A 14108-nucleotide genomic window follows, 5' to 3' on the forward strand; every position below is an offset into this window, starting at 1 on the left:
TAAGAAATGAGCACTAGAAATTCAGAGAAATTAAACACTTAAAACACCTGCCAACTAATAGCACTAAACAGAGCATTCACTTTCATTCATGCTAAGACACTCAGAAACCTTAGAAAAATTATTAAGTAAAATATATTGCAGTAATTAAAGAGTTTATCTTAAAAATACATTGTTACACTTTTGAGGAGCTCTATGTTATTTGGTTGAAATTCTAGCACCTATGTTACACAGAAGTTATTGGAAAATTACCCACCTCTAATTAAAAATAAAATGTGATAAAGTCAATACATAAATATTACTTTTTTTTACTGCTATTAACTCACATTAAAAAAAAAAGTTACTTTCCAAGGGAAAAATTACAATGTAAACATACTCTACCACTGTGCAATTCCACTCCATAGAATTCAAGTGTTCGTGCTATATTTATATAGCAGGATTCTGCTTCAGATTGCTTGAGGCCGCTAAAAGAAGGAGAAAAATAATAAATATGAACCACAGACAAGTCAAAAATAAAAGATACTATATTTTATTTATTCCAAATGCATAAAACTAGAAGAATGCCACAGTCCAGTGTCTGAGAAATAACCCCACATTCATTAAGTAGTGCCATGAATTCTCTACTGGTGAAAGCCCTGCTCAGTACTCTCAAAAAATTAAGTGAATTATACACAATTTTATTACCTTAGCCATTCTGGACTAGCTCTTTTTAGAAAAATCTTTTTTATCTGTTATGTTCAAAGGGATGAGGAAACTATTCCCCTATAAAATCTTACTTTATAGTAAGAAGCTGTATCCATAAATATTCTCTATTTCATGGTCTCTCAGAAGGAAGTCATTTAGAAGAAAGATTAGAAGCATGAATGTACTAATAAAATAAAGGGGAGAGAGCAGATTAAAAGTTAAAGTTATGAAACTCATCAAGGAAAAGCCATCCAAGTTAACTAACCTACAATCTCTAAGTCCTAAAACACTTTTTTTGTCCTGCAGCTAAGACATACAAGAATTTGACTTTCTTGTCTTCAAGAAAGCTTCTCCAAGTGCATGTAAAAACAACTCTTTGCTAGGTGAGCTTCCAAAACAACATGCATAAAATTACATTAATCAAATGCAATTTAGGTGCAGCCTGCAAAAAGCTAACATAACATTGAGTTATGTTAAGAATTCCAGCATCTATTGCTTTCAATTAATATCCCTCCTTTTAAATGCAAAGCCATCAAAATACTATGCTGTGAAACAGCCACTCTAGGAAATACTACATCATGCTCCAGAAAACTGAAAGCTACCTTGAACTAGAAAGCCATGGTCAGTGTGGCTTGAGGATGTCATAATATTGGCAACAAAAGAGCAAAGACAAAAAAAAAGCAGTTTGTCACAATCCTGAGCTAAAGTGGTTTCTCAGATCTACACATACACTGACTACTGTCACCTGACAAACTTTAATAGATCTTATATCTTTAACTGTGTCAGAAAATTACAAAAGCAAACCAATGCAAAATGGCCATTTTGTTATATAACAGGATGCTGAATATATTTGCAAGAATACATTACTGTCATTTTAAAAAATTCCATCAAGTACTTTGTTCAGAAAGTCTGCTGCACACCAACAGGATATGCCTGCAAATTTTAATTCTCAACTTGCACACTCCATCTACACCAGACCTTGTGTCTTGAAGGGCCAGCAAATACCACAGCACAGACTTAGGTTTTTTCACTTATTGTTGTTACACCCTCCTCCTCAATTAGAGGTGAAATGAAACCTTCATGTCCCCAAGCAGGTGATAATCACTCAGTGAGATACACAGGCAAGAGGAAACTGGTCTTGCTTCCAATTTTTATAGTTGTTGATACCCAAAGACTAAAGAACCTCATCTTAAATATAAGCATTCTATTTAGTTTCAAATGCATCCTTCTCTTCAAACGACAGCTGGATGTAGCAAGCACTATGAAAACTTTACCAATCTGGACAATATCTGCATCCTAAGATCTCAGGCTGCTTATGTGACTAAGCAAAACACAGCAGGAAAACCACATTAAAACCAACTACATACAGAAAAATCCCCCTATAGATTTAGGGACGAACACAGAAGGAAAATTTCTGAAGATATACCAGTTCAATACGACAATAGTTGCTTTCTTAACAGCTACACACTGAGCTAAACTGGTTAGTGTGGCATGGACTTGTTCAGAGAATACTTCCTCAGATTTTGCAAACCAACATAAAACCTAGGTAACAGAAACCTTGCACTGAGTTACAAAACATAACACAAGACATAACATCACTTCTCAATTCTGTATTTCAGCAATTCAAGCCTTTTTCTTTTCCTTTGTGAAAGTTTCCCAAAGGATAGACACTAAAGAATGGAAAAAGAATAGATGCTTATAGAGTTGGCTTTAAAACCCTGTAATCTAAGAATACTGATTTCAAAGCTATTATAATTTACAGATAACCTACATGGTTTACAGCAAATATTATTTACTCCAGATTAGCAGAACTCTCATTCCAAAGCAACAATGTTCTCTCAAAGGGTGAAAAAGTAAATTCTTCCTTTCTATCTTTCCTTCCCAGCAGCTCTGGTGAACACCAGAACCATTCTTGTCAAGTATGTTCTTGGCACTGATCTAGTCAAATTCATGTCCCAGACATAAGTATTCTCTATGAATTCTAAAGGAGTATGCGGAAAATACTTCCAGGACAAAACATAATTTGTCTGCCTCTCCTTGCACTCTGAAGTAAATTGGCCTTAAGAGCCAAGTTTCAAAAAAGGTGTTAAAACAATAAAGAAACACTTTTTCCAGTCCAATCTACTCAGTATTTTTATTCAGACCTTCAATTACCAACACCTCTGATAATTCCAATACAGAAGTTAAACTTCTCAGTCATCAAGGCTTCACTCTACCAAAGACAATGAAAGCATTGATTTCACTGAAAGGACCCAGAGAAGAAAGAAGCCTTTCCAACAGACCTCACCACATCTTAGTCGGGACCAATTGCGACTTCTGATCTTTCCTCTGCAGGACATAACCAGTTTTATATCTCCTGTTACCACAGCACTAAATACATGAGCTCAAACCAGCCACTCCAAGACTCTTCAGAAACTTCCCTCAGTGGTCTCCAAGATGACTACTTCCTAAAGACAAGCAGATTTCTTCACTCCTGTCTAAAAGTCCCCCTCAAAAAACTACTGAGCCTACTGGAAACTGCAAATTAATTCAGAAGGAGTAGAGGCATCAGCCATTGTGTCCAAACATGAACTGTTTGGATAGCAGTCCAGATTAGTACCTCCAACAGAAAGGACAGCTGGAGTCCAGAGTTCAGTGGTTATCTTCTTTTGACCCAAAAATGACAATGCATGCTCTCAACTGCGAGGGAGCACATGTGAAGTTCAGAACTACTCACTACACCCACTAGCAGTAAAGAAAATAGAGGGAAAAGTAAGAGTATTGAGAAAAAAAACAGCTGAGGGACATTAGGAAGAGATGAAAATGGAAATATTTCAGGGTAAAAATCAAAGAAACTAAGACAGTGGGGAATTAGCTCTGCTGCAGTTAACATACAAACAGAGAAAAAAAGTCTACAGAGATTTGGATTTCATTTGCTCACAGACAATTTCTTAGATTGGCATATTTGCATTCAGCTTGCAAGTATCTGATCAACACCACTAATTCCAAAGCTGCAGTCTTACAAGAGACAAATCAGCAGGGTCAGAAAAAATAATTAGCAGCGCACTGACTGGAATATTCTGTTACAGCCTCCATATTACACTCAGGAGAAGGGAGCGATAGCACAAAGTTCATTGAGGTGTTTTATGGTTATGGTGTTTATTGGAGTTTTTTCCCACATATACAGACAAAAAAAAATTACAGAATTTGAAAAATGATCAAATGTCCTTCACCCAGAAAACCCCTCAAACATCTAGTATAGTGATTGTTGCCTTTAACAATATATAAGGCTAACTGATCTACTGGAGGTTATAACTAGAAATTTATTTAAATATTTCAGCACATTAGCATCATACTCTGAATACAATTAATCTAGCACCTCTATGCTAAATCCAACTATTTCATTTAACAGAAGCTATATGAAATACAACTGGCTGTTGTAATGAAAGTACTAAGAACTTGAGTCTTCCTTTTGACATCTTTTCTTTCTTTAAAAGCTCAAGAGGTGAGAGAGAACTAAAAGTTCATGTTACCTGTGTTGCTCATGTAGCGTTTCTACTTTGGTAAGAAAATCTTTGTTCTGCTCCGGTATAAAGTTGTAATTTGACAGATATCCTGAACAATGCACTGAAGCATTATAGTCTCCAAGTTGTGCTGTTAAGAAACAAGAAACACATATACAAAGTTTTCATAGTTAATTGGATTGTTGTTTAGAAGAAATTCCTTCTCATTAAAACATGGACACATATGGGGCAATGCAGGAATTACCAATTATTTCCCAACATGCACAGGGAACTGTATGACACCAGTGAAGTAAGATTTTTTTCAAAATACACTAACTATAACTATAATCTCAGGTACTGAATGACTCAGTACTCTATTTAGCTACTTATATAGCCCCACTTTTGCACCATAAGCTGTACCAGCACCAGAGAGACATCACGTGCCAAGCCAGCACAGACGTGCAGGACTGTAACATCAGAGAACACCAAATTGCTTCAGTAAGAGATGGCAAATGAAATCAATTTGACACATTTACTTGACTATAACATATTAGAAGTCTTCAAAAAGACCTGTCACTTAAAAAGCATCTCCTCTTCACAAATTCAGGTGGAAATCACTTTACTACCAACTATGACACTGTCCTAGAAATTCAGCTCTGAATTACTTAACAGAACACGTGAAATAACTGCTGATTTACAGATAATATTATCAAGCTGCTACAAAAGGTAAATAACTATAACCTGTACTAGTCTTCTTTTTTGTAAGGAGCATGAAATAGTGATTATAAAGCCTTAAAGTTTTCCAGAAGTTATTGGTACGGTTTGCAAATTAACACAAAAGAAGGTAACTGATAGGCTGCAAACAACTCAGCATAGAAAGCCCCTCAAGTAAATCAAAGTTCAAGAGCGCACTTTTAGGATATACTATCATTAATACTACCAATATTTTCCAGAAAATATAAAACAAAAGTAAAAAAGAGATATTTAAATGATTCAAGTTGAGGGGTAGGAGAGGCACATCAGAAATAACTTACACCTGCAGTAATTATGTAGGATCTGTAATGCAGGGGATAACTAATATTTGCCACATATATTCAAACAGTGTGATTTATATGGCCCAGAAAATGGAACTACTATGATACAAAACAATTCCCAGGCAAATGCAGTCAAAAGCTAATATTGTTGCACAATTAATTGTTTGCACCAAGAGAAATATTTAAATAAAAAAGGGAAGGATAAAGAGTAACCAATTTACTTTGAATGCAGATGTTCTTGCATGCTTAGTTCTTTCTTTTCAAGGGTAGCATGAACTTTAAATTAGTTAGTAAAATGGCAGGCAAAGGACTAAATATTTACCATTAAAACCAAAACACATATTTGAACATTACTGTCAAATTATCTGAAGAAGAATACAGTAACAAGAAAGAGAAAAACCAAAACAAAACAAACAAAAAAGAAACCAAACCAAGCCAGAAGATGCAGAAGTATCACAAGACACTGAAATAAATTTTAGGAATATCCATATATTAACAAAAGCCCAAGCCTGCCAAGGCTAAGACAAAAGCAACAATGATAAAAGCAAAAATTGGGAACCTCTAGAACTAAGTAGAATGCTAATAACTGTGTAAAATAAACCCCACAATTTCACAGATTATAGTAGTTGATTGAGGATCCTTTCCTTTGCAAACCATTAACATAACCCATCTTTTCTATGAAACAATCTACATCATCACAGTTTGTTGCAGCCAGTTTGAATTCCAATCTTGCCAATGGGAAAAGACCAGATTGCCAGGAATAAGGCAACGTAATTTTCTACTTCAATTTGCTTTGCAATAGGAAAAGATATTTTTACTGTAATTTTACCTTCTCTAAAGAGGACAACTGTTATTTCTTCATACATTTTGAGGTATAGTCTTCTTTCTAATCTTCGAAATAGGCTACTCTGGCTTTTTTTCCCCTTTTCCTCCTAGCTACCTGAGGCCATGCCAACAAGGGGAGCAATTTAGCTTCACCAACTCCCTAGCCAGCTGCTACAGTAGAAGAGAAACATCTTGCAAGAATAATGATCTTAGGTAAGATTTAATTATCCAAGTAGGAAAAAAAAGTTAGGACATATCAAGATGTTGGCAAGAATAATAACCCATGACGCTTCTATCTCTTTGTTGGATTTCTCCAGAAGAGAAGGGCAGGAAATATTAAAGACCTACTTCTAAACTGAGTTTCTCCTGACATAGTTTCTGCTCTGATCACAAGTCAGCAGATACTGACTCAATGAAGATAAAGTTACAGTATAAAAATACGCATATTTTTACCCTTATCCATTCTAGACCAGTGTTGCTCTTTGGTTTATTATAACTGGCAAATGATATAAAGTGAGAGAAAATGGAACCAAGGATGAGTCAAAAAACAAAGAAACCCCTGATATTTGAATATCAGAACATTGTATTTTAGAGTTCTATATCTAACATAAAAGGCTTCAAAGACAGGAATATGATGGACCATTCATTTATAAGGCCATATTCAACAAAAAGAGTACATTTATCTTTTAATTTCTAGTAAAAGAAGAATTCAATTGCCAAGTACCCATGTTGACATACCAAAACACTAGCTCTACAAACTTTCAATACAATAAGAGCCTATAAGTGTTTGAAATACAAGTCTTGAGATCATATGTATTTTCATATATATTTACAGAGTATAGGATCTTTCTATGCCTTATTGAAGCCTAAACAAGCTATATATTCTTCATACTTTTTTCAAAAGTAATTTGTTCAGATATCCTTCAAGGTGGAGAAGACATACTGCTCTTCAATTCTACAAACTTTGCTTGTAAATAATATTAAAAAAAATTGCATACAAAGTAATAGCACCAGAACCTATTTCTGCACATGGGTGTTTCAAGTAACTTCAGATATAAGAAGGGAAATGTATGAATGGCTCATGGCTAACCATGATGAGAAACCAGTCATAGATCATATGAACAAACTGATCCAAAGGAATGCCTCCGAAAGCTAGTCTTTGAAAACTGGTTTAAACTTTCTATAGACCTGAGAAGTGCACTAGAAAAGAATCAAGCAGATTCATATTGAATTTGTAACATTTTTGCAAGTTTAATATTTTAGGTCACACGAATAAAGCACAAAAGTGAACTGAGTTGCCTGTTTTAAAAAAAAAATTATAACTACATATGAAGATCAGGTTCCCATGGGAACAGAAAATAACCAAACAACAGGACAAGTCTAGTACCTAAATTGTAAAAAACTTCAGGTACAAAACTGTAGTCCAGAATTAAAACACAGTTAGGATCACATGCCTGGCCTCCAAATCAGGACACCAATAATGACTCACATGCTTGAGATGAGGGTGAAATGTAGTATTAAAGGCTAATGATTATCTTCATATGAGCCCTGAGGTACAAAAAGAAAATATCTTAATCTATACAGTTTAACCAGATTAGAAATTTTAAGTGATTGCTTTTTGGCACAAAAAGAGAACGGAAGAAAGGTGAACTTCCTTACATAAACTGTTTCTCAACAGTAACTACAAAGTATTCAAGTATTAAAATATCTCTGGAATCAGAAAACAAGTTGCTACAGCAGAATTCAGTTTCAAAGAACCAACATAGAAACGTAAACACTTGTTAAAGATAGACTAAAAAGGTCCATTGGAATGAGCAAAAAGACACCATGTTGAAAAAGGTTTTCAGAGAGAAATTCCTAAAAGGACCAAAACCCTCAGAAGTGAATGTTGAGAGAAGGAAAGGTGTTTCAACAAGTGGAACCTGTATCCAAATAAGGATGAGAACACAAACACTAACCCATTCAGCCACTAAGTAATTGTGATGTCCCTACTGGACAAGTAGAACTAGCTATCATGTGAGTTAAAAGTAACTTGTTTTGTAAAAGGAAATAATGCTTCACACTCAAGAGCCCTTACAAAATGTTCAGCCTAGGCATGACTGTAAATAGCTGCTTATGACCACTTACAACAGCTAGCCATTTTGTGGTAAGACAGAATGAGAAATTAGGCATTAATAAAAACAAAGGAACATTTGTAGGGAAAAAAAAAGAAAACTATGCACACACAATGGTAGTCTCCTAGTTATTTACCACTCCAGAATGAAAAATGAGCCAATCATTGTAATGCCTTTTTGTTAAAAGACTAAAAAATAAAAATCAGCAGCTCAAAACCCAGACACAGTTAAACAACAACACAAAAGAATAGTCTCAAGGAAAAGGAAAAAACAAATTAGAAACTATAAATTATACTGAGTTGCTGCTTCTGCATTTCAAATACAACATGTACTTCAGAAACCATACAGACACAATCAAAAAAAGTATTGAGAAAAGCAAAGTATAATCCAAAGTACAAAGAGTATTCATTTTGAGAGAGTATTGGGATAAAAGACTTAAAGGAATAGTTACCAGTACTCCCAAAACATTGTGAGATTTTGCCAGACTAATACATCTGGTCCTCTGCCATATATGTTGTCTCTCAGCATTCACCACTACTCACTTGAGAATCACAAAATCATTTAGGTTGGACAAGACCTCTAAGATCCTAGAGTCCATCCATTAACTCAGCACTGCTAAGACCACCACTAAAACACGTCCCTCAGTGCCACATCTACACATTTTTTAAATACCTCCTGGGATGATGACTCCACGACTTCCCTGAACAGCCTCTTCCAAAGCCTGACAACCCTTTTGGTGAAGAAATTTTTCCTAATACAGAGCCTAAACCTTCTGTAGCACAACTTATGGCTGTTACCGTGAGTATAATAGTGTGTTACATGGACCTTGACCTTGGGAAACTCTTCTTTCCCCTTTTTTTGTTATGTTACACAAAAATACTTAATAGGCTCATCCAACTTAAAAATACAGAAGAATAGTATCAAGTCTGTGAGGCACTGCAGAAAGTCAGCTCCTTCAGCTACAGCACTGGCCAATATCCCAATCTGGGGTTCTCCACTCTGGAGATTGTACCTTGTTTTGAAGTGTTACAGTTCAAAAAACTATTTGTGGCTTAATGGAAGACCATCACATAAAAAATACTAGAAGCAATGATCTCCTGAAGTGGCCTCTGTATTGCCTAACACAACTGTAAAATATAATTAAGGAAAACCAGCCCAAAAGAGCTGGAAAGTTTCTGTATATAAACAATCAGAACACTCTTAGAAGATCTGCTGTACAGAGATGCTAGCAAGCTCAGGAGCAGCAATCTAGAATTCAGTGAACCATATGGAAGGGAGATGGGAATGTATTTCAATTAATCTCTCCAAGCTGATTCTTGTATTGTGAGTTTCATGACCATCACACATATAACACTGGCACTGCTGATGACAAGTGCCGTAAGACAGGATAAAAGGTACCTGTGACTGAACAGCACACATGCAGGCTTCAGAAGAACAGATGTGACATGCACACAGTCCTCAGACTACCCAACACATCTAGTAAGTAATTTCAAATACTGGAAATTCAGCTCAAAGTTCTCTCTATTAATCCAGTCTGATTTTGATTTGAAGGCACAAGGGTTAAAGATGCCCTGGAAAGAGGCAGAAACCTGGCTGATCTGTAAGCAAATCTCTCAGCTTACATGTGATGTCCTTCTGAACACTATTTCACTTCACGGAAGCGTGGGTGGGGAGCACACAGAGAGAAAAATCCCCAAATGCTAAACATGAAAAGAGAGAGGTCTCCATAAAGTAGGAAGTCTGAGGTTTCAACTTAATTTCTAATAAACTGAGGCAAAATTAAGGCAAGTTAGAAGAAAGAATCAGGCCTCACTAAGGAGCTGCTGTTGCTATTTCACTGACTCTTACAGCCCTCTGGGATATCAGTCTTATGGCATTCCCAAAATTCTAACTCTCTTATTCCCAGTTCCTGAGAGCCTTTCACACTAAGCTCAGCTTTCCTTGACTCCTCATCCTCACAAGCCTTCCTTTCCTTAGGAGAGGTTAAAGTCCATTTGAATCGCTAGCAACCAGTCAATCCCTTTCTGAACAAACTCCCAAAGACAGACAGCAGTGTGCTATAGATAATTCCTGGTTCTCAAAGCAGAGCTGAGAGGAGCAATAGCACTGGAAACAAGAGCAACTGATGCTCAGGAAAAAAAACAAGCTTAGAAGCATTCATAACATCCTTGTTGGCTTTATTGCTGGGCTTCAGATTCAAGGCGCAAGTCAGCAATGGATTTATTAACATAAGAGCATATTCTCAAGAAACCCATGGGACTTCTCACATACCAGCAGCTGGGCATTTAAACAATGGCCTGGAAATGGCAATTTGCCACCTGAAGTGATAAAAAACAAGTGGTGCTAAATCAGCTTTGTGACATTTGAAATAAAAAATAGGAATAGATGTACTGTATAGGTTTCCTTATTTGGTTTTATAGATGGTACAACATTCCCATTTTACACTAGTAAAAACACAGGATTTATCATTAAGATTTTTTGATATGAGTGTATCCCTCCAACTTCACAATGATGAAATTATTTGGAATGCACCTTAAGAAGTTCTTCTTAAAAAAAAGATTTCAAAATCCACTGATCATTCTGTCACAAAGCACATTCCTGATAAAACACCAACAACTTATTCTTGAAGTGTCTGAACTATGTCCGTAATCAGGTTCAGTCACGTTATTTAGACACAGTATTCACACCCACTTGCATTCCCCTGTAACTTAGCACCAGCAGGCAACGCAGGGTGTGCTGCAGCAGGGCAGAGGGACGTGTCAGAGCTTTATTTCAGAACCACAGTGCTGAACCCAAATGCCTGCACAAAGGGCACTACAGAGAAGCAGCATTCCAGCAACACAGTAGATACCACCAAAAACTGTCCCCTTGCAAAACTCATACAAAGCTTCTGAAGGCCAGCCATACAACCAGCACATGGAAAAACTAGTTTAGAAGCAAGAGCAGAAATATCAAACACCAGACTTCATACACTGTGAAAGAGATCTGCTTCAGCCCTCCCATCAGCAACAACTGCTATACCTTTTAAATAAACAACACCCAATGTTGTCAGACAACAAGGATTTCCCCTTCTGCGTACAAGGAAAGCTACAGAAGGAGAGAGCAGCTTGAAAGCTGCCAAGAAGTGGCAGTAAACAGCTCAGGTAGAACTGATTCATGGCTACCTCAGGCAATGGATTTCTCATAAGCAGCTACCTCATACCCAAGAACTTCAGCTCTCCTTACTAAGTATGATTAGAAATTAAAACACTAATAGAAAACTACTTAAAACAATTTCAGTTGACAGGAATCACAGCAAACATGACTAAGGAGACCGAAACCCTCAGATTTCAAAAATGTCTTTCCTATGCCATCATCACCAGAAGCAAAAAAAAAGCAAACAAACAAACAAAAAAAACAACCTTGAGGGACTATGTCTTCCTATTAAACATTTCATTCTTTACCAATGAAGAGAATAAATATCAGTATCATACAAATAGCAGTAGAAAGGACATCAGATAGAAAAAAAAAGGTTACTTTTGGGTTTGGGGTTTTTTGTGTTTTGGCTTTTTGGCTTTTTTTTTTAATTAAAAGGAAAAGAAACCAAAAAAAAAACCAAAAAACAAAAAACACCATCTGGTAAAAGCAGCACTATCAGGAGTGAGAAAAAACAGGCAAATAACTCAATGGGAAATCCAGAATCCACCACGAAAGAGAAAGATTAAAACACACTAGCACCCTTTGACAATCTTCACTGTCCTATCATTTTCCTTTAATGCAGATAACTGCATTAGTAGGTATCCTATCCTAAAAGCACTAAAAAGGGAACAGTCACAAAACTGAAAGAGAAACAGGAACTACTTGGGGATTTGGAGTACACTAGATATGGCATTATTAATTTCACTTTGTGATAAAACCGTTGCATTCTTCATTTTTGAGCTTTAGCACAATTGAATCACCAATAGTTCATTTAACAATCCTAATGGTGCAGAGCGTTTCAGCCTTCAAGTGCCCTTACTGGGCCTCAGGAACACCAGAGCAGGATGAACTTCATTTGGCTACAAAATTGGAACTGCCACCTACTATGGAAAATTTTTCTGGTTTCAACTGTTCTTACTGAAGCTTGAATCTGATTACGGTTTCATTTTATAAAAGGGTGCAACATATGACATGTTTAAACATAAAAGCAAATGTTTCAGAGATTCTTATGGCTTTGAGAGATAGTAAGAGTTTATCACATTCTTCTTTGAAAACCACACTGTAATTACTTTAGCTTGGTCTTTATTTCAAACAAAAATTACCTCAATTGTTTCTGTGGGCCTTGTTAGCCTTTCCATAAAAGAAATGAGATTCAGCCAAATAATTACACAACTATTCTTGCATACTTTCCCCTGACTATTTTAACAAATATGCAAACTCCAATAAACCCTCAACCTGATTTTTTTTTCTTTATTTGTTTAATGAGAAAGGTCTTCCTCCAGCTGTTTTTCACTATCTGTTGAGGATGCTTGTGAGACATTGGATCAGACTCCAATTTGGTTTTCCTACAGACGATGTTTTTCTAGTATCATCATTTGAATTTTTTTGCCAGTTGAAGGCAGATGAGAAGGATGTAAGTTCTTATATGTAAAGTCACCTTGAATGTATTGCAAAGGGCCAGTTTTACACAACTAACAAACCAAATTCCATGAAACAAACATTATGTAAGAACACTGTAGCTTCTTAATCATGAGTTTACCTTCCTCTTAACTGTTCTCTAGATGACCACTTATTCCCTTGGAATGCTTTCCCGAAGCTATTGTAACACACAGTAAGTTTCACTGTTTCCACTGACAATGCAAACCTGACTTTTTGTCAGCAGTAGAGGCACACATAAATAACAGCATTACTCTTGTATCAAGTTTTTTTCTTTTACAGGCCTAAAAAGTATGTTTTTTCTATTCAGACTGTCTCTGGAGGCTGCTTTAATAACCTGTACCTGCATATTGAATACTCTGCACAAACAGATAAGGAAAGAAATCCCTCCTGACTTTTCACTGGTGAACAGCCAAGAAGGTAGTTGGTCAAGTAAATTTATTAACAAAATAATGATTGGTTATTACTTACATTGTACTGCATATGATGCCAGGACAACAGCAGAACTAATGGGGCATGACAATCTGGAAAGGTGAGGAAATAATTTTATTTAGACATAGGCTGTACATACATCTTATTAAAAATGTCTCACAAATAGTTCAGTATGAGAAGACTAATTTAGCTTCAAAGAGTATCTGATATTTTCCTACTAAGTTTGATTGTTACAGCACAGTACAACTGGATATTAAACAGTTCCTTAAGTGAATGGTAGTAACTAATCAGAAAAGGACATGCTAAAATTCTTGCTGGATGCTTATTTGGGAAAGAAAAAGGATAAGAGATTTTTATGGAGCTCTGGACATTACTTTAATAGCTGCATTCTGATATATTTAAAACCAGACACAAACTCTAAAATTAGCCAAATGCCAAGCACAAAGACAGCTCTGATCTTATGACCAAAACTGACTAAAAAAGAAAAAAGCCAACACCTATAGGCAATTGACATCTGACCGCAAGTACATGGACCACGTTTTCCTTCTTATTTTTTTTTAATGCACAAACACACAGAAATCACAGCCAAAGAAATCACTGGGTATATGCCCACCATATAGGTTATAAACCCCTGAAATCATGAGAAATGATAGCATGAACTGCCCTTTGATACTCCCTCCTGATTACTGCACTAGGCAGCAGGTCCCCAGGTTTGGAATTCCATGCCAGGCACACCAAGCCTTGCATAAATATCTCTGTGGCTGATATTGTGCCTGTTGACATACAGCATCTTCTACAGCTTATTCACAGCAGACTTCTAAACTGTTCTTAATAAGTGAGCCATGTGAAAATTTGTAACATTTCCTAGAGATGTGATTTTCCTTTAAAGCAATGTTTCACAAGGCATATTTTTGGGAAAATTAGGA

At 36.1% G+C, this 14108-nt stretch overlaps 1 protein-coding gene across 2 annotated transcripts in view; it reads right to left on the reverse strand.

Annotated features, from left to right (window-relative positions):
- PTPN3 (protein tyrosine phosphatase non-receptor type 3) overlaps nt 1-14108 on the reverse strand; it is a gene marked incomplete at both ends in the record, with an annotated part of 157927 nt that overhangs the window by 61072 nt on the left and 82747 nt on the right. For both annotated transcript variants that reach the window (XM_082280592.1, XM_082280591.1), the window contains 3 exons: nt 374-461; nt 4194-4314; nt 13222-13274. In XM_082280592.1, coding sequence (XP_082136718.1) covers nt 374-461; nt 4194-4314; nt 13222-13274 — 262 coding nt within the window. The remainder of the gene's footprint in view (nt 1-373; nt 462-4193; nt 4315-13221; nt 13275-14108) is intronic.

Source organism: Coloeus monedula (genome assembly GCF_965178545.1).
Source record: "Coloeus monedula genome assembly, chromosome: 1".
Lineage (NCBI taxonomy): Eukaryota > Metazoa > Chordata > Aves > Passeriformes > Corvidae > Coloeus > Coloeus monedula.